The sequence below is a fragment of the Oncorhynchus gorbuscha genome, unplaced genomic scaffold (genome assembly GCF_021184085.1).
Source record: "Oncorhynchus gorbuscha isolate QuinsamMale2020 ecotype Even-year unplaced genomic scaffold, OgorEven_v1.0 Un_scaffold_1202, whole genome shotgun sequence".
NCBI classification, from domain to species: domain Eukaryota; kingdom Metazoa; phylum Chordata; class Actinopteri; order Salmoniformes; family Salmonidae; genus Oncorhynchus; species Oncorhynchus gorbuscha.
Window position 1 is genome coordinate 156634 of NW_025746050.1, and position 24363 is coordinate 180996.

Genomic DNA, 24363 nt, shown 5'->3' on the forward strand with positions numbered 1-24363 from the left:
ACCCTCCTGAGGGCAAACGCTACAGTCTGTTACCCTCCTGAGGGCAAACGTCTGTTACAGGGCAAACAGTTACCCTCCTGAGGGCAAACGCTACAGTCTGTTACCCTCCTGAGGGCAAACGCTAATCTGTGTTAGAACTGACTGGTAAACAGCTATCTGTTACCTCCTGAGGGCAAAAACTTACCCAGGGCAAACGCTTAGTCTGTTACCCTCCTGAGCAGGCAAAACTAGTTGTACCCAGTCCTGTGTTAGGCAAACGTACCCAGTCTGTTACCTCCTGAGGGCAAACCCAGACTAGTCTGTTTCCTGAGGGCAAACGCTGTCTGTCTAATCTGTGTTAGTAGACAGGTACCCAGGCTGATCTTTTGTTACCCTCCTGACAGGTACGTGCTTGGTCTGTCTACCTCTGAGGGTAAACGCTAGTCTGTGTTACTCCCAAATCTGTGTTAGTCCTGAGGTACCGTCTAATCTGTGTTAGTAGACAGGTACCCAGTCTAATCTGTGTTAGTAGACAGGTACCCAGTTAATCTGTGTTGGACAGGTTACCCAGGCTGAGGGCAAACTGTCTAAGTCTGTGTTAGTAGACCTGAGGGCAAAATCTGTTACCCTCCAGGGCAGACAGGTACCCAGTCTGTCTAATATGTGTTAGTAGACAGTCTGTTACCCTCCTGAGGGCAAACGCTACAGTCTGTTACCTGAGGGTCCAAATAAAACTGATCTTCTATCTGGGTGAAAAACAGTTTATTTCCAACATTTACCAGAGTACCCAGGTCTGTCTAATGGTTAGTAGACAGGTACCCAGTCTGATCTGTCGTTGGGGTGACAGGGTCCTGTGTTAGTAGACAGCTTCCTCCGAGGATCTCGATGGCTGTGGATCACCTCAGTTGACGTGTCATGTTGACTGAGTCCTGACCCGGTCTGCACACCACCAGAGGAAAATGGTCATCCAGACACCAGCTGGTAAAGGAACATCAGACCAGAGAGGTCAACATGGACATCAGACCTGAGAGGTCAACATGGACATCAGACCTGAGAGGTCAACATGGACATCAGACCTGAGAGGTCAACATGGACATCAGACCTGAGAGGTCAACATGTACTTAGTCTAATCTGGTTAGTAGACAGGTACCAGAGAGGTCAACATGTGTTAGTAGACAGGTCCCAGGAATCATGGACATCAGACCAGAGAGGTCAACATGGACATCAGATCTGAGAGGTAACATGGACAGGTAGACCAGAGTTAGGTCAACATGGTACCCAGTCTAATCTGTGTTAGGTCAACATGGACATCAGACCTGTGAGGTCAGACAGGCCCAGTCTAATCTGTGTTAGGTAGACAGGTTGATCTGTCTAATCTGTGTTAGAACTAGACAGGTACCCAGTGTGTTAGTAGACTAATCTGTGTTAGTAGACAGGTACCCAGTCTAATCTGTGTTAGTAGACAGGTACCCAGGCTGATCTGTCTAATATGTGTTAGTAGACAGGTACCCAGGCTGATCTGTCTAATCTGTGTTAGAACCAGACAGGTACCCAGGCTGATCTGTGTTAGTAGACAGGTACCCAGTCTGATCTGTCTAATCTGGTTAGAATCTGTGTTAGACTGGTACCCAGGCTGATCTGTCTAATCTGTGTTACAACTAGACAGATACCCAGTCTGATCTGTCTAATCTGTGTTAGTAGACAGACAGATACCCAGTCTAATCTGTCTAATCTGTGTTAGTAGACAGGTACTAATCTGTCTAATCTGTGTTAGTAGACAGGTACCCAGGCTGATCTGTGTTAGTAGACAGGTACCCAGTCTAATCTGTGTTAGTAGACAGGTACCCAGTCTAATCTGTGTTAGTAGACAGGTACCCAGTCTAATCTGTGTTAGTAGACAGGTACCCAGTCTAATCTGTGTTAGTAGACAGGTACCCAGTCTAATCTGTGTTAGTAGACAGGTACCCAGTCTAATCTGTGTTAGTAGACAGGTACCCAGTCTAATCTGTCTAATCTGTGTTAGTAGACAGGTACCCAGGCTGATCTGTGTTAGTAGACAGGTACCCAGTCTGATCTGTCTAATCTGTGTTAGTAGACAGGTACCCAGTCTAATCTGTCTAATCTGTGTTAGTAGACAGGTACCCAGTCTGATCTGTCTAATCTGTGTTAGTAGACAGGTACCCAGTCTAATCTGTGTTAGTAGACAGGTACCCAGTCTAATCTGTGTTAGTAGACAGGTACCCAGTCTAATCTGTCACAACGTTAGTAGTCATGGTACCCTCTCCTGTAGTGGGTGTGGCTGTTTCCCTGTATCAGGCACCTCATCAGCAGCCTGCACGATGGCAGTAGACAGGTACCCAGTCTAATCTGTGTAGTAGACAGGTACCCAGTCTAATCTGTGTTAGTAGACAGGTACCCAGTCTAATCTGTGTTAGTAGACAGGTACCCAGTCTAATCTGTGTTAGTAGACAGGTACCCAGTCTAATCTGTCACAACGTTGACAGTCATGCGACCCTCTCCTGTAGTGGGTGTGGCTGTTCCCCCTGTATCAGGCACCTCATCAGCAGCCTGCACGATGGCATCAGCCAGCCTCGGGTCCAGTCCGTAGTCCTTGTTGACCTCTGCAGCAGCCCTCTTCAGGATCCCAAAGGCTTTGATCACCTGGATCTGTTGGACACCAAAGACAGTGGTGAGGACGTGTGGCGCTACGATGATGTCACTGATACACAACGATACTCTGATTACAGGAAGTAACCTTTAGTCTGATCTGAATCTGGGGAAAATAGGACAGGAAATTGTTGCAAGGATGTGTGTCCAATTTGACAGAGCTACCCAGACCTCCCCCCGAGACATGGCGGGACGGGTGACCTACAGCCACAGGGATCCACAGTCCGCTGTCTCAGGGCTCAAGCTACAACTTGATAGATGGAAGTAGCATCTAGTCTGAACTTACTGGCATTCTCTCCACGGTCCTCCGATCTTGAAGTTCATGGTGGATCGGACTGTCTGAGCCCCATAATACTTGTCAACAGGCACCTTGAGCTCTCCGAAGGTGTCTGCCTCAATTCTGTACTCTGAAGACTGAACAACAACATGGAGACAGTCAAATAGCATGGATGAAAAGTCAGTAGGGGTTAATTGACTGCGGTTAGCTACATGGTTATTTGACTGCGGTTAGCTACATGGTTATTTGACTGCGGTTAGCTACATGGTTATTTGACAGGTTAGCTAATGGTTATTTGACAGTTAGCTACATGGTTATTTGATCTGTTAGCTCATGGTTATTTGACTGCGTAGCTACATGGTTATTTGACTGTGGTTATTTGACTGCGGTTAGCTACTGGTTATTTGACTGGTAGCTAGCTTATTTGACTGCGGTTAGCTACATGGTTATTTGACTGCGGTTAGCTACATGGTTATTTGACCGCGTTAGGGGTTATTTGACTGTAGCCATGGTTATTTGACTGCGGTTAGCTACATGGTTATTTGACTGCGTACCCAGGCTTTGACTGCGGTCTGTTAATCATGGTTATTTGACTGCGTTAGCCAGTCTAATCTGTGTTAGTAGACATGGTTATTTGACTGCCAGCTACATCTGTTATTTGACTGTGTTAGCTACATGGTTATTTGACTGCGGTTAGCTGTGTTATTTGACAGGTTAATCTGTTCATGGTTATTTGACTAGCTACACAGACTACCCAGTCTAATCTGTTATTTGACTGTTAGTAGACATGGTTATTTGATCTGTGTTAGTAGACAGGTACTTGTCTAATCTGTCTAATCTGTGTTAGTAGACAGGTAGCCATGTTATTTGATCTGTCTAATCTGTGTTATTTGACAGGGTTACCCAGTCTAATCTGTAATCTGGTTATTTGACAGGTACCCATGGTTATTTGACTGTGTTAGTAGACAGGTACCCAGTCTAATCTGTTATTCTGTGTTAGGCTAGACATGGTTATTTGACTGCCAGCTACATGGTTATTTGACAGGTACCCAGTCTAAATCATGGTTATTTGACTGCGGTTAATCTGCTACATGGTTATTTGACTGGTAGCTACATGGTTATTTGACTGTGTAGCTACATGGTTATTTGACTGCGGCTAGCTACATGGTTAATTGACTGTTAGTAGACTGAGGCACCCAGTCTAGAACTGTGTTCCACAGTAGACATGAGCCATGACTACATGGAACTCTATTCCAGTAGACAGGTACCCAGACTAATCTGTCTAGTCCACAGTACACAGAGCCATGACTACATGGAACTGTATTCCACAGTACTACATAGAGCCACATCTAATCTGTCACAACGTTAGACAGACTACATGGAACTCTATTCCACAGTACTACATAGAGCCATGACTACATGGAACCTATTCACAGCCTGCACATAGAGCCATGACTACATGGAACTCTATTCCACAGTACTACATAGAGCCATGACCTCATGGAACCTATTCCACAGACTCCATAGAGCCATGACTACATGGAACTCTGTTCCACAGTACCACAGTGAAAGTGAGGACATGGCGCTACTACATGGAACTCTATTCCACAGTACAGCCATGACTACATGGAACTCTATTCCACAGTACTACATAGAGCCATGACTACATGGAACCTACTCCAGTACTGAGCCATGACTCTGGAACTCTAATAGTACTACATAGAGCCATGACTACATGGAACTCTATTCCACAGTATTACATAGAGCCATGACTACATGGAACTCTATTCCACAGTACTACATAGAGCCATGACTACATGGAACTCTATTCCACAGTATTACATAGAGCCATGACTACATGGAACTCTACTCCACAGTATTACATAGAGCCATGACTACATGGAACTCTACTCCACAGTACTACATAGAGCCATGACTACATGGAACTCTATTCCACAGTACCACATAGAGCCATGACTACATGGAACTCTACTCCACAGTACTACATAGAACCATGACAACATGGAACTCTATTCCACAGTACTACATAGAGCCATGACTACATGGAACTCTATTCCACAGTACTACATAGAGCCATGACTACATGGAACTCTATTCCACAGTACTATGTCGAGCCATGACTACATGGAACTCTATTCCACAGTACTATGTCGAGCCATGACTACATGGAACTCTATTCCACAGTACTACATAGAGCCATGACTACATGGAACTCTATTCCACAGTACTACATAGAGCCATGACTACATGGAACTCTATTCCACAGTACTACATAGAGCCATGACTACATGGAACTCTATTCCACAGACATAGAGCCATGACTACATGGAACTCTATTCCACAGTATTACATAGAGCCATGACTACATGGAACTTATTCCACAGTACTACATAGAGCCATGACTACATGGAACTCTATTCCACAGTACCACATAGAGCCATGACTACATGGAACTCTATTCCACAGTACTACATAGAGCCATGACTACATGGAACTCTATTCCACAGTACTACATAGAGCCATGACTACATGGAACTTATTCCACAGTACTGCATAGAGCCATGACTACATGGAACTCTATTCCACAGTACCACATAGAGACATGACTACATGGAACTTATTCCACAGTACCACATAGAGCCATGACTACATGGAACTTATTCCACAGCACTACTAGAGCCATGACTATGGAACTCCACAGCACTACATAGAGCCATGACTACATTCCACAGCACTACATAGAACCATGACTACATGAACTCTATTCCACAGTACCACATAGAGCCATGACTACATGGAACTCTATTCCACAGTACTACATAGAGCCATGACTACATGGAACTCTATTCCACAGTACTACATAGAGCCATGACTACATGGAACTCTATTCCACAGTACCACATAGAGCCATGACTACATGGAACTCTATTCCACAGTACTACATAGAGCCATGACTACATGGAACTCTATTCCACAGTACTACATAGAGCCATGACTACATGGAACTCTATTCCACAGTACTACATAGAGCCATGACTACATGGAACTCTATTCCACAGTACTACATAGAGCCATGACTACATGGAGCTCTATTCCACAGTACTACATAGAGCCATGACTACATGGAACTCTATTCCAGTACAGAGCCATGACTACATGGAACTCTATTCCACAGTACAACATAGAGCCATGACTACATGGAACTCTATTCCACAGTACAACATAGAGCCATGACTACATGGAACTCAATTCCACAGTACTAATAGAGCATGACTAAAACTCTATTCCACATCAAGTAACTGACAAAAGCAGTCAAATCTGATTTAAGAAACAGATAAAAATACACCTTATTGAACAGTGAGGACTTTAGACACACACACACACACACACACACACACACACACACACACACACACACACACACACACACACACACACACACACACACACACACACACACAGTGTTGTAGTAGAGTAGTGGCCGGAGGGCACACAATGTATTGTGAAATCTGCTGTAAAATGTATTTTAATGTTTTTTTTAAATGGTATTATTATGTATATTACTGCCTTCGTTTGTGCTGGACCACAGGAAGAGTAGCGGCTGCCTTGTACAGACCGACTTGTGATGAGACTGTTCACCAAAACCATGAGCCTTCATGTTAGGTTCCTAGGAGCTACTTTCACCAACTACCTCGTACCCCTCTACACACTGACTCGCTCAGTCACTCCTTGTATAGCCTCATTATTGATATTTTATGGAGTAAAGTTAACTATTTCCTTCTTGTTTTTTTTATTTTTAATTTAAGACATTGTTCTTACGTTTTCAATCTGTATTGTTGGTTAATGGCTCGTAAATAATTATTCCAAGGGACAAAATACAATTTGAACTCCGTGTTTACTTGGTAAATAAAGCAGTGAAAGTTATCAGACAGCAGACGGCTGTAAACTGACTTTGACCTTCTGCCAGCCTGACAAGATAACATTAGCCAAATGACAAGCTTGCAACCAGAATATTGCTGTGAATACTTGTGTTTCTCTTGTTTGACACACTGCGGTTGTCCTAAAAAAACAGAATTACTACATTCATGTAAAGCTCGATAGCAAGATGGCGAACTATTTCATTTGAGCTCGTACCACTAACTAACTAACTAACCAGTTAGCTCGGCTAACTATTAAGGTCATTTGCAGGGCCTGACTGTCAAACCCCCCGATAAGACCCCCCAAAACGTACCATTCTGGAGGTGATGACTGCAGGACTGTGCTTTGTGTTGGAAAGGCTCCTCTGCAACGCCTGGACGTTGCAGTTAAATCGCAGGACGTTTCTCAAAGAGAGATACATTGTGTTATTTAACCCAGCTGTCCCTTCAGACCAGGGCGGAACTAAAAAAAATGAGCCAACTACACGTCTGTGTTAGGGGGGCGGAAACATATATTTGTAACATTTCTTGTGCACGTGAGAGGGGGGAAATCATTTAAAGCAGCACACCGAATCAAAAGCGATGTAAAAATGTTATACTACATTTGACTGTCTTCATGCCGTTGAAACAAGTGACGGTGTTTGATATTACTGTATTTGTCATTACATTTTTTGGGCCTTTTGGTTTGTCTAAACTTGTGTTGGGAAAATGCAAATGTGTAAGCGATCATGTATCCTGTATAGCCGCTAGTGGGCGCTATTGACATGCTTTCCAGGCTAGAAATCATGCAATGTTGAGTCTTAAACTGCTATCTCTAATAACTGATAGGCACAGAGGGATAGGTGAGCACTGCAGCTACCAATTTAATTGTCTAAACTTGAATTTATGCTATGAGGATTTTTAGGCTAAGTTGTTTTAAGCCTTTGTGTGTTGTTTGTTGATGTAGCAGTACTAACTTTTAGACCGTCCCCTCGCCCATACCCGGGCGCGAACCGGTGACCCTCTGCACACATCAACAATAGTCACCCTCGAAGCATCGATGGGTACATCGCTCCACAAAAGCCGCGGCTCTTGCAGAGCAAGGGGAACTGCTACTTCAAGGTCTCAGAGCAAGTGACGTCACCGATTGAAACGCTATTACATTGACGCCTGAGAGGAGTCCCCAGATCAGTTTTTCAGAGTTGCCACCAGTCCTGCTTTTACTTGAGCAGGAACATAAAAGTAAGGCATGTGATCCATTAGAAATGGTGAAATGGAAATATAGACAACTTAAAATATTGCCAGTAAAAGTAGTGTAACGGATGTGAAACGGTTAGCTTAGTTAGCGGTGTGCGCTAAATAGCGTTTCAATCGGTTACGTCACTTGCTCTGAGACCTTGAAGTAGTAGTTCCCCTTGCTCTGCAAGGGCCGCGGCTTTTGTGGAGCGATGGGTAACGATGCTTCGAGGGTGACTGTTGTCGTTGTGTGCAGAAGGTCCCTGGTTCGCGCCCGGGTATGGGCGAGGGGACGGTTTAAAATTATACTGTTACAGTAGCACTCACTTCTGTCATCATTAACTGCTTTGAGAGGCTCGTTAAGGATCATATCACCTCTACTTTACCTGTCACACTAGACCCACTTCAATTTGCATACTGCCCCAATAGATCCACAGACGATACAATCGCCATCACACTGCACATCACACTGCACACTGATTTTTATCCTCTGGCGTCCTTGGGTAGGCAGAGGGAGTCTGGAAGGACATCAGGGAATCTTTGTCTCACAAAGACATTTTTTTGCATTTGGATGCAAAAATCACACATTTGAACTCATCAGACCAAAGGACAGATTTCCACCGGTCTAATGTCCGTTGCTCGTGTTTCTTGGCCCAAGCAAGTCTCTTCTTCGTATTGGTGTCCTTTTAGTAGTGGTTTCTTTGCAGCAATTCAACGATGAAGGCCAGATTCACGCAGTCTCCTCTGAACAGTTGATGTTGAGATGCGTCTGTTACTTGAACTCTGTGAAGCATTTATTTGGGCTGTAATCTGAGGTGCCGTTAATCTCTAATGAATTTATCCTCTGCAGCAGAGGTAACTCTGGGTCGTCCTTTTCTGTGGCGGTCATCATGAGAGCCAGTTTCATCAAAGCGCTTGATGGTTTTTGCGACTGCACTTGAAGAAACTTTAAAAGTTCTTGAAATCTTCCCGATTGACTGACTTTCATGTCTTAAAATCATGATGGACGTTGTTTCTCTTTGCTTATTTGATCGGTTCTTGCCATAATATGGACTTGGTCTTTACCAAATAAGGCCATCTTCTGTATACCACCCCTTATTTGTCACAACACAACTGATTGGCAAAAACTCATTAAGAAGGAAAGAAATCCCACAAATTAACTTTTAACAAGGCACACCTGTTAATTGAAATGCATTCCAGGTGACTACATCATGAAGCTGGTTAAGAGAATGTCAAGAGTGTGCAAAGCTGTCATCAAGGCAAAGGGTGGCTACTTTGAAGAATCTCAAATATATTTGGATTTGTGTAACACTTGTTTGGTTACTACATGATTCCATATGTGTTATTTTATAGTTTTGATGTCTTCACTATTATTCTACAGTGTAGAAAATAGTAAAAATTAAAATTAAAAACTTGAATGAGAAGGCGTGTCCACACTTTGGATTGGTACTGTATGTTTTTTAGAAGGCAGTAAATGAGGCTGAACGAACTGTTTCTCTGCCAGACAGGGCTCTGCTGATAACCAGGTGTAGCAGTGGTAAGGATTCACTCCATGGTGCTGAAAAGAAAGCTCTGCTGTTGGGACAGCTTTATGTAGACCCTAACAGTTTGTCACCATTATATAGTGCAATTAATGTATTGTTTAGTGTTGTGTAGTGTAGTGGCTTTGCTGGCATGCATAAAATCTGTTTTGAGTTTGCCATACCAAGATTTACATGCTAATATCGCCACTGATTCTAGTATTCTAATTCCTAATTCTATGGAAAATACTGTATCCTGAAAACCGGAAACATCCGCTTTCAGCCGCTCCCCCTGGAGAGATTTTGGTTGGCTGAGCCATATTAGAAAAGGAGGAGATAAGAATCCCAGCAGGAAATGAATAGAGGAACATATAACGCTCCGCCCAGCAGACTGTCGACCAATCACGTTCCCGTTATCAGCGGTTGCTAAGCTAATCGTCAAGCCATCCCTTCTAAAGGTCTGGGTATGACTCCAGAAACGTCCCTATATTCCTCGGAAGTACTTAATGTCATGATTTCAACGCTTTACGATATTGCAGATGACAAGTTAAGTTTTAGATAACTGTAATATAAAGCGCCAAACAAATTAAATGTATTATTATTATTATTATCTCATATCCTTGAAAATGTTTAATATGTTGAGCTTCTTGTTCACATAATTGGTGCTCCGGTTGGATTTTTGTTCTAGCGCCCAATTGACTCCTTGAATGAGAGAGTTTTAAAACTTCAACTTTTTCTCTCATTTGCATGGCAAAAATGTGTGTAGAATTGCAGGAAATTAGCTTTTAAAAACTACATCCATTTGTCAACACCACCAAGATGGAGGGCCTTTTCTAAAAGCCCTTATCACGGCCACCATATCAGCCCCTTTTTGATCTGGTTTTGGTTTGTTCTGATTTGAGGCTGTTTGTTCACGTGACATTCTGTGAAAATTCAGGATCCGAAGTCCACGCCCCTTTCGTCGGTGATTGGTCAACAGTACTACTAGTAGGAATGGGAACATGACATGGTTGTTGTTGTCATTCATTAAGAGATTTTACACACAGTTTTTACCCTTCAGAAATAAAAAACTAGTCTGCTCTGTATCTCTATGTTCCTGTAGATGGCAGCCATGATGCTCCTTCTGTTTAGGTGGTCCATAAATCACACAGGCAGGCGGCACTCAATGGGGAAAAGTGAAACCATGATAGGCCACCCTATGTTGTTTTTAATCTAACCTTTATTTTACCTTTATTTAACGAGGCAAGTCAGTTAAGAAAAAATATTATTCACAATGACGGCCTACCGGTGAATAGTGGGTTAACTGCCTTGTTCAGGGGCAAAACGACAGATTTTTACCTTGTCAGCTCGGGGATTCAATCTAGCAACCTTTCGGTTACTAGTCCAACGCTCTAACCACTAGGCAGCATAAATCAGGTCGCAAACCATAAGCATTTTAATTGTTGTCGAATAATCTATGATGTTACTTGGTAATCTGGGGGCAGATAAACTGTAATTACATGTAGGTAGCCTAATCATCATAATGGGTCCTTCATTTCAACACTATGGACCTAATCAGGTGATAACAGCGCTGAAGACCCAGTTTGTATAATTTGTTGAAAACGAATATCCATCTGTGACACAACAGATTATGGTCCTAAAGCCTGTGGCTACACCCTCTTACTTTCTCTCACAGTAGACTGGATAAAGTAGCCTAGACGGCCTATGGATATTCATGGCATTAGCTTTAATAATATACCACATATTTAGAATAGATACAGTTGGGTGTTTGATGATCATTTATTTTATTAAACCCCGTTTTTATGAATTGACTCCATTAATTAAATTCAAAACGTCGCTCTGGCATGGCGCTTGTAACGCCAGGGTAGTGGGTTCGATCCCCGGGACCACCCATACGTAGAATGTATGCACACATGACTGTAAGTCGCTTTGGATAAAAGCGTCTGCTAAATGGCATATATTATTATTATTATTATTATTATTATAAGAGCGTCTGCTAAATGACTTAAATGTAATGTAATGTAATGTCTCTAAAATCGGCCATGTGTCGCCAACAACGTCGGTGCCGCTCGACGACATTAGACAGCGATGACCACCCACCCTGCTCTCTGTAACTATCAGCTGTTGTCGGAACAGAAGTCGGGACGCCACTCCGATCAATTCACTGCAATCATTGTCAAAGTCCAAATATTAGCTATCTAGTGATTTGACTTTCATGTGAGGATATATGTCTCAGCTTCTCTCATATCAGTGTTTATTCTTCGGGTCTCTTTTATCTAAATTACGACGTTAGAAAGTTTTCTTTATTAGAGTGACTCGCTTGTAGAAAAATCCAATCGGCTAATCAGTGGAACTATTGTCAATGGGATTTCAGCTTTGCGGCACAATTTTGCATCAAGACAAAGAAAAATAACTGTTAAAAGAGCTGAAAAGAGCAGAGTTACAAAATTGCAGCTTCAGTGAATATAGAATAGACTCAAATAGGCTGCGAAATATTACACAAATGTTCAACATGTAGGCTAGGGCCTGCTCGTAGTCATGGACTCTGTTTTAAACTGGAGAGAGCACAGACGACGTATTATTGATCAAACTGAAACATTAGAGAAGTTATAACGGAATGTATTCATTACTGTTTAACAGAGAAGAGGAAACGATGCGGGAATAATCCGATAGAGCCCCTACTCGGTTAGCTATTTAAAACCACTAACATTCATAATAGACCCACAACACAGAGCACTGTTATACTGACGGGCTACTATAGTGTCTCTCTATTGGCTCACTGATACAGGAATCAGCCTGTTCTGATTTGAGGCTGTTTGTTCACGTGACATTTCAACCATCCAAATCATGAGTTAATCACCTGTCACAGAAACAGTTGTATTTTACAGTCTGTTGTCGCCGTTACAATCTGTAGTAATAGTCTGTGATAATGTGCTCCAAATATCCGAATGATTCAGGCCATTATCATTTACTTTTTACAGATTAGAGGGTTTTTCTACGTTTATGCACATGGGAAAACCACGTGAATAGCCTATTCTATTGAATCTGGAAAACCACATGAATGGCCTTATTCTATTGAATCTGGAAAACCACATGAATAGCCTATTCTATTGAATATGGAAAACCACATGAATAGCCTATTCTATTGAATATGGAAAACCACATGAATAGCCTATTCTATTGAATATGGAAAACCACATGAATGGCCTTATTCTATTGAATCTGGAAAACCACATGAATGGCCTTATTCTATTGAATCTGGAAAACCACATGAATAGCCTATTCTATTGAATCTGGAAAACCACATGAATAGCCTATTCTATTGAATCTGGAAAGTGAATAGCCTATTCTATTGAATCTGGAAAACCACGTGAAAAGCCTATTCTATTGAATCTGGAAAACCACATGAATAGCCTATTCTATTGAATCTGGAAAGTGAATAGCCTATTCTATTGAATCTGGAAAACCACGTGAAAAGCCTATTCTATTGAATCTGGAAAGTGAATAGCCTATTCTATTGAATCTGGAAAACCACATGAATGGCCTTATTCTATTGAATCTGGAAAACCACATGAATAGCCTATTCTATTGAATATGGAAAACCACGTGAAAAGCCTATTCTATTGAATCTGGAAAGTGAATAGCCTATTCTATTGAATCTGGAAAACCACGTGAAAAGCCTATTCTATTGAATCTGGAAAGTGAATAGCCTATTCTATTGAATCTGGAAAACCACGTGAAAAGCCTATTCTATTGAATCTGGAAAACCACATGAATGGCCTTATTCTATTGAATCTGTAAAACCACGTGCCTATTGAATCACTTCTAAAGAAATGTCTTTTTAACATGTGCCACGCGTCAGGAGAGTTCCTGCCATCTTTCCTTCCTTTAACAGACAACACGTAAAGGCCTATTTTATTAATGAACATAGGCGCTTCAAGGTAAGATAAAGGATAGCCTAATGATTGGATATTATTGAATTATAAAGTGTATTTGCCGAGGGGACCAATCGCAGTGTGTGTGTGTACCTGCAGGAAGTGGCCTGCTCCGTTATCTCCTCCCTCTAATGCTAAGATATGAAGTAAGCTTTAACTGAGGTCACACTCACCAGCCAACTCATGGAGAGAGAGAGAGAGGGGCGCCTATAGGTTTCCTACACTTCTTCCTTTGACAGCAGAAGATAATATAGTTGAATAGAGATATTATTCAGTACCAACACAGTGTGATCATGCAGTACCAACACAGTGCGCTTTCAGCCATGGGTGTTCCTCTTTACGCGCCGACCCCTATCCAGCCCGTCCACCCAACTCCTTTCTACATCGAAGACATCCTGGGGAGAAATGAGACCCTGACCCAGTCTTCAGCGGTGGTCTCCACGCCAAATCTACCGTCACCGAATTCATCCTTCACCAGTTTGGTCTCTCCGTACCGGACCCCCATCTATGAACCGACACCGATCCACCCTGCGTTCTCTCACCACGCTGCGCTCACCGCCACGTATGCCTCCGGGGCTTTCGCTAATTCACTGTATCCATTCCACCGGTCTATGGGGGACTATACTCTGCTCAGGCACGACCCGCTTGGTGAGTTCAACTCATATCAATCTCTTACTTGTTTTGATGATTTTTCTGCTGAAATTCGTTAAAGATACTTTAATGTTGACATCTACTATAAGTCTGTAATAACCTATGTACAATGTGTAGGCGAAAGGAGATTAAAAGTTTGTGCGTGTACTTGTTTTTGAAACTAGATTCTCATTCCCTGCGCGTTGTAGGTTTCCTTCCTAAAGTGGTAGTATGTTTTAGAGGTAAACAATGTGTAAGCATTATATCATGCTTGAACATAGTTCATTTATCTCAGGCATAATTTACCTCAATACATTAAGTTATCTATTTAATATGCTAATTGTTAAAGTGTTGGGCCACTTCTTAAATCAACCACCTTGAGTTTTTTTTGGTGCAAAATCCGTTATTGTTTGAAACATCCGATGCATCCTGCGACTAAAACATGCTCTAAATCACTTGTTATTTCAGCATTAAAGTGTCGCCCTGAGGTGAACTGCCTCTCTGTTCAGCAAGCCTGACCCTTTCCGTTCATACAGGAAGTCTTGAGCTCTCGATAGGAGTAAATCTGCTTTCAGAAGCTGCTGAATGTTTTCCAGGCGGCCTCGAGCAGCCTCTTCCCCGGGACTCGTGCATGATGCTGATTATTTTATCGACATCCTCAATACAGACACATTCAGGAAACACTCGACTTCTGATAGCCGGGATCCGTTTGTCTGATATTGTTCATTTCCTCTGCGGTGGATTGTGACTTTATGGTGGCTAAAATAATCAAACTTTAAAACATGAAATAGGCCTATGAACTGACGCAATTTAAAATCTTTAGGGTGACTGTTGAAGTTATTTGAATTTCACTATTTCATCCAATTGATTTCATTTATTAAATAATTCAATTTATGCCTATACGAAAAATATGGGTTTGATCATTGTGCCACAAAACCAAACTATTTTTGGGGTATAACGAATCATATAATTTTTTAAAAAGCGATTATTAATTTTTTGCCTTTTGGAAGATATATATGTATGTGTATGTATATATATGTGTGTGTATATACATATATATATCGTTTTTTAAAAGAATTTAACTATTGTAATGGTGATTATTATTGTATTCTTAAGGTTATAGTTTCATGAGATAAGCTGATTAAAGCATATGTCGATTTTAAAAAGCATCAATTGCAGTATGTTGATGGAAAGGTCGTTAGTAATGAGAGAAACTGGTGAGGCAAAGCAACAGGAAACACAGGACGGATATTTTGCCATAGTTCTACTCTCTCCACTCTGCTTCAAGTTTCAACTCACGGCCTTCCTTAAAAACTGAGGTTAAACGGATGCCTGCAAAACACGGACAAGAAAGATTATAAACACTGTAAATATTTGCATAGAATCATTTTAGGCCTCTGCTGGAGGAGAAACGAATCAAGTTTAACGAAAACCATTTTGATTTATTTTCACTTTTTGGGGGGGCTACTTTAAAGGTCTAACATTAAGCATATAATTCTGCCCCATTTGTCTAAACATGTTTTTCAATATTAAATCATTATTTGTATTTTTTTTTGTCTTCAAAGGGAAACAACTTCTATGGAGCCCGTTCATTCAGCGTCCACTGCACAAGAGAAAAGGTGGACAAGTCCGATTCTCCAACGACCAGACAATAGAGCTGGAAAAGAAGTTTGAGACGCAGAAATACCTTTCACCACCCGAACGAAAACGACTGGCTAAAATGTTGCAACTGAGTGAACGACAGGTCAGCAGTATGTTTTATTAGAGTCCACATCCAGGATCTATTCATGTCAGTTGGGTTTTATCCGTTTCACCCGTATCATCAATTACATTCTTCTTTTTTTTAAGACATTTCGTTCGACTGATTTCCGCATAGGCCTATAATCTTAGGTAAATGATCTGACACATAATCTAGTAGATTAACATTTTAAAACATTTCTCGTTGACATTGTTTTCCAGGTGAAGACGTGGTTCCAAAATCGAAGAGCCAAGTGGAGGCGACTGAAGCAGGTATGAATAAATTAGGACGGGGTTTAATGGGTTAGGGTTAGGGGTTTAATGTACTTTTCGATTAAAGTTGTCAATTATGAATAGAGAAAAGGCTATTTATATCTCATTTCAAGCTAAAAAAAAACAAAACATTTATTATAGATTTCCTGCTTGAGTAGCCTGTGCGTACAATTCATGCACAATGCCAATAGCATACCCAATGTGAAATGTACGTTGTGGCTGATTGGTCACCGTTGTTGTTATTTCCCCCCAGGAGAACCCCACCGGCAGTAAGACAGATCTGGAGGACGATAGCACCGGGAGAAACTGCGAGGAGGGACCGGAGTCAGGTGTGAGCCTCAGTCCGGGCCGGGACCAGAGATGTAGGGCTACAGAGATGACGCACACTCACAGTCGGTTGCAGTGTTCCACGTCGCCTCTATCACAAGGACAAATAGAGTCCGACATTTCAGATGATACAGACCAAGAGCTGGACATAGAGGATGACATGGAGTTCCCACTGAATCCACCGATATGAAGTCATCAGATCACTGTTTACAGGTCAATCTGGACGTTGTCCCACTGGGTGACTGACGGCCCGGGAAGAGGACCAATAGCCCGTCAGTAAACATTGTTGTAGCATCTTTCTGGGACACAGATTTGTTTTTGTATATAAATACCTGTATATTTTGTGATGTTGTTTTATTGTCATTATGAGTTTTTTTTAAATAAAATTTAATTGAGCAAAAAATGAGCGTCGGAACGGTTCGGCCTACAAACGACATGTTTAGCTCCAGGACGCCCACAAACCTCACTGGACGTGAACGTAAGCATTTCACGGTACTCATGTGACAAATACAATTTGATTTGAAGATCCCCTCGTACCGGTTAAAAACACGAAAGGACGTATGTGGGAGTAGTTTAGTGACATTTTTTTTGTTAAATATTGGTACAAATATTAAAATATAATCCCGATCTTTCTTATACCTCTCAGATATAGGACAGACACTTTAAAACAAACTTCATTTTGATGCATTTTTTGTTGTCGACTAAATCAAAAAGCTAAATCTTTCTTGGTATGACCATCTTAAAACAATTCCATATGTTAGTTTAGTAGAACTCTTTTGAAATAAACTCTTAATTAAACTAACGATATCTGGGTTGCTTCTCAGTATACCTCATCTGCGGATTTTGGCGCTGATTCTGGGTTTTGTAGATGGGATGCAGTTTATGTCAGAATTGACCATAATTGACTTTTGCATAGCAGGTGTGTTTGTCAGACCATTATGTGACGTCCCGAAAATCTGTCTTCTCGGGAAAATGTCTCCAGAGTCTAAACAGTTGTTTTGATCTACCACGCCCACAAGACTGTCTGAAGGGAACCCAGACCTGACTGTCTGAAGGGAACCCAGACCTGACTGTCTGAAGGGAACCCAGACCTGACTGTCTGAAGGGAACTCAGACCTGACTGTCTGAAGGGAACTCAGACCTGACTGTTTGAAGGGAACCCAGACCTGACTGTCTGAATGTAACCCAGACCTGACTGTCTGAAGGGAACACAGACCTGACTGTCTGAAGGTAACCCAGACCTGACTGTCTGAAGGGAACCCAGACCTGACTGTCTGAAGGGAACCCAGACCTGACTGTCTGAATGTAACCCAGACCTGACTGTCTGAAGGGAACTCAGACCTGACTGTCTGAAGGGAACCCAGACCTGACTGTCTGAAGGGAACCCAGACCTGACTGTCTGAAGGTAACCCAGTACTGACTGTCTGAAGGGAACCCAGTACTGACTGTCTGAATGTAACCCAGACCTGACTGTCTGAAGGGAACCCAGTACTGACTGTCTGAATGTAACCCAGACCTGACTGTCTGAAGGAACCAGTACTGACTGTCTGAAGGGAACCCAGACCTGACTGTCTGAAGGGAACCCAGACCTGACTGTCTGAAGGGAACCCAGACCTGACTGTCTGAAGGTAACCCAGACCTGACTGTCTGAAGGGAACCCAGACTGACTGTCTGAAGGGAACCCAGACCTGACTGTCTGAAGGGAACCCAGACCTGACTGTCTGAAGGGAACCCAGACCTGACTGTCTGAATGTAACCCAGACCTGACTGTCTGAAGGGAACCCAGACCTGACTGTCTGAAGGGAACCCAGACCTGACTGTCTGAAGGAACCCAGACTGACTGTCTGAAGGGAACCCAGACCTGACTGTCTGAATGTAACCCAGACCTGACTGTCTGAAGGGAACCCAGACCTGACTGTCTGAAGGTAACCCAGACCTGACTGTCTGAAGGGAACCCAGACCTGACTGTCTGAAGGGAACCCAGACCTGACTGTCTGAAGGGAACCCAGACCTGACTGTCTGAAGGGAACCCAGACCTGACTGTCTGAAGGTAACCCAGACCTGACTGTCTGAAGGGAACCCAGACCTGACTGTCTGAAGGGAACCCAGACCTGACTGTCTGAAGGGAACCCAGACCTGACTGTCTGAAGGGAACTATTTCTACGCCAAAGGGTCATTCCACAGTTAAACTATTATAAATAAATCCTGAGCTTTCTTGTAGTGCTCAGATATAAGACAGACACCTCAAAACATACTTATTGTTTAAATGTAATGTAGTTGACTGTCTGATCATCTTTAGCCACATCTCAGAATGTCCTTTTGGTTGTGGTTGACAATGCCTTGTTTGTTGGGTTTTCTCCGTCGAATGGAAAGCATTTAGTATTCTGAACTCAGTGTATTTTTAATTGATTATTAATAAACAGTATTTAGTGATAAGAAATCTTCATTCATCTGGATGATGATTGAACACTAAGGGACCATGCCCACCAACTGGTGACTCATTGTCGAACACCCATGCCCGACCAACTGGTGAGTCATTGTCATTGCCCGACCAACTGGTGACTCATTGTCGTCAGGGACCATGCCCGACCAACTTGGTGAGGGACCATGCCCGACCAACTGGTGACTCATTGTCCACGATAAGGGACCATGCCCGACCAACTGGTGACTCATTGTCGTCACGATAAGGGACCATGACCAACTGGTGACTTATTGTCGCCACGATAAGGACCATGCCCGACCAACTGGTGACTCATTGTCGTCACGATAAGGGACCATGCCATTGTCGACCAACTGGTGACTCATTGTCGTCACGATAAGGGACCATGCCCGACCAACTGGTGAGTCATTGTCGGCCACGATAAGGGACCATGCTCGACCAACTGGTGACTCATTGTCGTCACGATAAGGGACCATGCCCGACCAACTGGTGAGTCATTGTCGCCACGATAAGGGACCATGCCCGACCAACTGGTGACTCATTGCCCATGCCCGACCAACTGGTGAGTCATTGTCGTCACGATAAGGGACCATGACCAGCTGGTGACTCATTGTCGTCACGATAAGGGACCATGCCCGACCAACTGGTGACTCATTGTCGTCACGATAAGGGACCATGCCCGACCAACTGGTGAGTCAACTGGTGACTCTCATTGTCGTCACGATAAGGGACCATGCCCGACCAACTGGTGAGTCATTGTCGAAACCTACGATAAGGGACCATGTCCGGGCCAGCTGGTGACCATTGTCCTCATTGTCATCACGATAAGGGACCATGCCCGACCAACTGGTGACTCATTGTCGCCACGATAAGGGACCATGCCCGACCAACTGGTGACTCATTGTCGTCACGATAAGGGACCATGCCCGACCAACTGGTGACTCATTGTCGTCACGATAAGGGACCATGCCCGACCAACTGGAGGGGAGAAACTGGTGACTCATTGTCCATGTCAGTGTGTAATGACACTTCAGTGATAAAGACGTGTTGTCGTCAGATATTCACTTGGACATTTTAACAGCTTCTGTGCGTCATCACTTGGTTGCTGAGAAAAGACGAGGGATGTGTCTTTATCACGCCTTCAGTTCAATATAGCTTCCTGGATCCCCTTAGTTACCAATAGAAATACTGGTAGAAACAAGGCTTCCAAAACGGTTCTTCAGCTGTCCCTGTACCATAACCCTGTTGGGTTCCAGGTAGAACCCTTTTTGGGTTCCAGGTAGAACCCCTTTGGGTTCCAGGTAGAACCCTTTTTGGTTCCAGGTAAAACCCCTTTGGGTTCCAGGTAGAACCCTTTTTTGTTCCATGTAGAACCCTCTGTAGAAAGGGTTCTACATGGAACCCATAATGGTTCTACCTGCAACCCAAGATGGTTATTCAAAGGGTTCTCCTATGGGGACAGCTGAAGACCCCTTAAAGGTTCTAGATAGCACCTTTTTCTTGTCTAAGAGTGTATCTTCCTTTTAAGTTAAAAATTAATTTCCTTGTAAATGTGCTCAATGGTTGCTACTCTATTCCTATTGATTATTGACTAAATCCATGTTATGAGTGTGAATACAGGACATGCATTCCATTTCCAGGAAGCCTATTTCCTGTTGAGTCAGGATGTAGACCTGGTACATTGTCCAACAACACAGCTCTGTTGAGTCAGGATGTAGACCTGGTACATTGTCCAACAACACAGCTCTGTTGAGTCAGGATGTAGCCCTGGTACATTGTCCAACAACACAGCTCTGTTGAGTCAGGATGTAGACCTGGTACATTGTCCAACAACACAGCTCTGTTGAGTCAGGATGTAGACCTGGTACATTGTCCAACACAGCTCTGTTGAGTCAGGATGTAGACCTGGTACATTGTCCAACACAGCTCTGTTGAGTCAGGATGTAGACCTGGTACATTGTCCAACACAGCTCTGTTGAGTCAGGATGTAGACCTGGTACATTGTCCAACAACACAGCTCTGTTGAGTCAGGATGTAGACCTGGTACATTGTCCAACAACACAGCTCTGTTGAGTCAGGATGTAGACCTGGTACATTGTCCAACAACACAGCTCTGTTGAGTCAGGATGTAGACCTGGTACATTGTCCAACAACACAGCTCTGTTGAGTCAGGATGTAGACCTGGTACATTGTCCAACAACACAGCTCTGTTGAGTCAGGATGTAGACCTGGTAACATTGTCAGGATGTAGACCAACAACACAGCTCTGTTGAATCAGGATGTAGACCTGGTACATTGTCCAACAACACAGCTCTGTTGAGTCAGGATGTAGACCTGGTACATTGTCCAACAACACAGCTCTGTTGAGTCAGGATGTAGACCTGGTACATTGTCCAACACAGCTCTGTTGAGTCAGGATGTAGACCTGGTACATTGTCCAACACAGCTCTGTTGAGTCAGGATGTAGACCTGGTACATTGTCCAACAACACAGCTCTGTTGAGTCAGGATGTAGACCTGGTACATTGTCCAACAACACAGCTCTGTTGAGTCAGGATGTAGACCTGGTAGGATTGTCCAACAACACAGCTCTGTTGAGTCAGGATGTAGACCTGGTACATTGTCCAACAACAGCTCTGTTGAGTCAGGATGTAGACCTGGTACATTGTTCAACAACACAGCTCTGTTGAGTCAGGATGTAGACCTGGTACATTGTCCAACAACACAGCTCTGTTGAGTCAGGATGTAGACCTGGTACATTGTCCAACAACACAGCTCTGTTGAGTCAGGATGTAGACCTGGTACATTGTTCAACAACACAGCTCTGTTGAGTCAGGATGTAGACCTGGTACATTGTCCAACACAGCTCTGTTGAGTCAGGATGTAGACCTGGTACATTGTTCAACAACACAGCTCTGTTGAGTCAGGATGTAGACCTGGTACATTGTCCAACAACACAGCTCTGTTGAGTCAGGATGTAGACCTGGTACATTGTCCAACAACACAGCTCTGTTGAGTCAGGATGTAGACCTGGTACATTGTCCAACAACACAGCTCTGTTGAGTCAGGATGTAGACCTGGTACATTGTTCAACAACAGCTCTGTTGAGTCAGGATGTAGACCTGGTACATTGTTCAACAACACAGCTCTGTTGAGTCAGGATGTAGACCTGGTACATTGTCCAACAACACAGCTCTGTTGAGTCAGGATGTAGACCTGGTACATTGTTCAACAACACAGCTCTGTTGAGTCAGGATGTAGACCTGGTACATTGTCCAACACAGCTCTGCTGTAGACTTCATCCACAGCCTCCACCTCCTCCACAGATTGAACATTAAATAGCTTATCATTCAGCAGAAAGACAAACCCCTACAGAGTTTACATGAAGCAATATGACCTGCAATGAGAGTGTGTGATAAATATTTAAACTGTATGCACCTACGTGAATACTCATCGGGTTCAATGGCCCGTAGATCACCTAGACCATCCCAAAACCAATAGAATGTACATTGATTTTCACCTGTATTGTGTAATGGTTCACAAATTGTGCTCAATAGAATCAACAACGATGAGAGAACACACAGTTTGGTCTGTGGATATTAGGTGAAACATTGAGCGGATTGCTTCAGGCTCCAAAGGCCCCGTCTGATAGACATATAAATAAATAGAGTCCCTCACATCTGTCTGTTTGAATGAGGTGAGGTGCACCAATGTCATGTCCCTCTGTGTCCCTCTGTCTCTGTGTCCCTCTGTGTCCCTCTGTGTGTCCCTCTGTGTCTGTCTATGTCTCTGTGTCTCCCTGTGTCTGTGTCCCTCTGTCTTTGTGTCCCTCTGTCTCTGTGTCCCTCTGTGTCTATGTCTCTGTGTCTCCCTGTGTCTGTGTCCCTCTGTCTCTGTGTCTCTGTGTCCCTCTGTGTCCCTCTGTGTCTATGTCTCTGTGTCTCCTGTGTCTGTGTCCCTCTGTCTCTGTGTCCCTGTGTCTCTGTGTCCCTCTGTGTCCCTCTGTCTCTGTGTCCCTCTGTGTCCCTCTGTCTCTGTGTCCCTCTGTCTCTGTGTCCTCTGTGTCCCTCTGTCTCTGTGTCCCTCTGTGTCCCTCTGTGTCTATGTCTCTGTGTCTCCCTGTGTCCCTCTGTGTCCTCTGTCTCTGTGTCCCTCTGTGTCCCTCTGTCTCTGTGTCCCTCTGTAGTCCTCACTCTGTGTCCCTCTGTGTACTCTGTCTCTGTGTCGTTGATATGACATTGATCAAATCTAATCAAATCAAATCACATTTTATTAGTCACATGTGAAATGCTGAATACAACAGGTGTAGGTAGACCTTACAGTGAAATGCTGAATACAACAGGTGTAGTAGACCTTACAGTGAAATGCTGAATACAACAGGTGTAGTAGACCTTACAGTGAAATGCTGAATACAACAGGTGTAGTAGACCTTACAGTGAAATGCTGAATACAACAGGTGTAGTAGACCTTACAGTGAAATGCTGAATACAACAGGTGTAGTAGACCTCACAGTGAAATGCTGAATACAACAGGTGTAGTAGACCTTACAGTGAAATGCTGAATACAACAGGTGTAGTAGACCTTACAGTGAAATGCTGAATACAACAGGTGTAGTAGAACTTACAGTGAAATGTGGAATACAACAGGTGTAGTAGACCTACAGTGAAATGCTGAATACAACAGGTGTAGTACAGACCTCACAGTGAAATGCTGAATACAACAGGTGTATGTAGACCTATATACAGGTGAAATGCTGAATACAACAGGGTATATACAGGGGTACCGGTACAGAGTCAATGTGGAGGCCATATACAGGGTGTACTGATACAGAGTCAATGTGGAGACTATATACAGGGGGTACCAGTACAGAGTCAATGTGGAGGCTATATACAGGGGTACCGGTACAGAGTCAATGTGGAGGCTATATACAGGGGGTACCAGTACAGAGTCAATGTGGAGACTATATACAGGGGGTACCAGTACAGAGTCAATGTGGAGGCTATATACAGGGGGTACCGGTACAGAGTCAATGTGGAGGCTATATACAGTATATACAGGTGTACCGATACAGAGTCAATGTGGAGGCTATATACAGGGGGTACCGGTACAGAGTCAATGTGGAGGCTATATACAGGGGTACCGGTACAGAGTCAATGTGGAGGCTATATACAGGGGGTACTGATACAGAGTCAATGTGGAGGCTATATACAGGGGTACCAGTACAGAGTCAATGTGGAGGCTATATACAGGGGGTACTGGTACAGAGTCAATGTGGAGGCCATATACAGGGGTACCAGTACAGAGTCAATGTGGAGACTATATACAGGGGGTACCAGTACAGAGTCAATGTGGAGGCTATATACAGGGGGTACTGGTACAGAGTCAATGTGGAGGCCATATACAGGGGGTACCAGTACAGAGTCAAT

The 24363-nt window shown here is 43.4% G+C and overlaps 1 protein-coding gene and 1 pseudogene across 2 annotated transcripts in view; one reads left to right on the top strand and one right to left on the bottom strand.

Moving 5' to 3' along the window:
- The window catches only part of LOC124021751, a 28115-nt pseudogene extending 20774 nt beyond the window's left edge, over positions 1 to 7341 (bottom strand). The window contains exons 1-4 of the transcript XR_006836307.1: positions 7176 to 7341; positions 2933 to 3060; positions 2534 to 2646; positions 782 to 957 (exon numbers count right to left, since the gene is read on the bottom strand). The product of XR_006836307.1 is annotated as a fumarate hydratase, mitochondrial-like (transcript). The remainder of the gene's footprint in view (positions 1 to 781; positions 958 to 2533; positions 2647 to 2932; positions 3061 to 7175) is intronic.
- Positions 7342 to 13676: 6335 nt separating this feature from the next.
- LOC124021750 (hematopoietically-expressed homeobox protein hhex-like) lies at positions 13677 to 16842 on the top strand. The gene is made up of 4 exons (XM_046336878.1): positions 13677 to 14179; positions 15727 to 15905; positions 16121 to 16171; positions 16425 to 16842. Exons 1-4 carry the CDS (start codon positions 13825 to 13827, stop codon positions 16686 to 16688), a joined length of 849 nt encoding a protein of 282 aa, XP_046192834.1. The 5' UTR covers positions 13677 to 13824; the 3' UTR covers positions 16689 to 16842.
- Positions 16843 to 24363: the final 7521 nt, after the last annotated feature.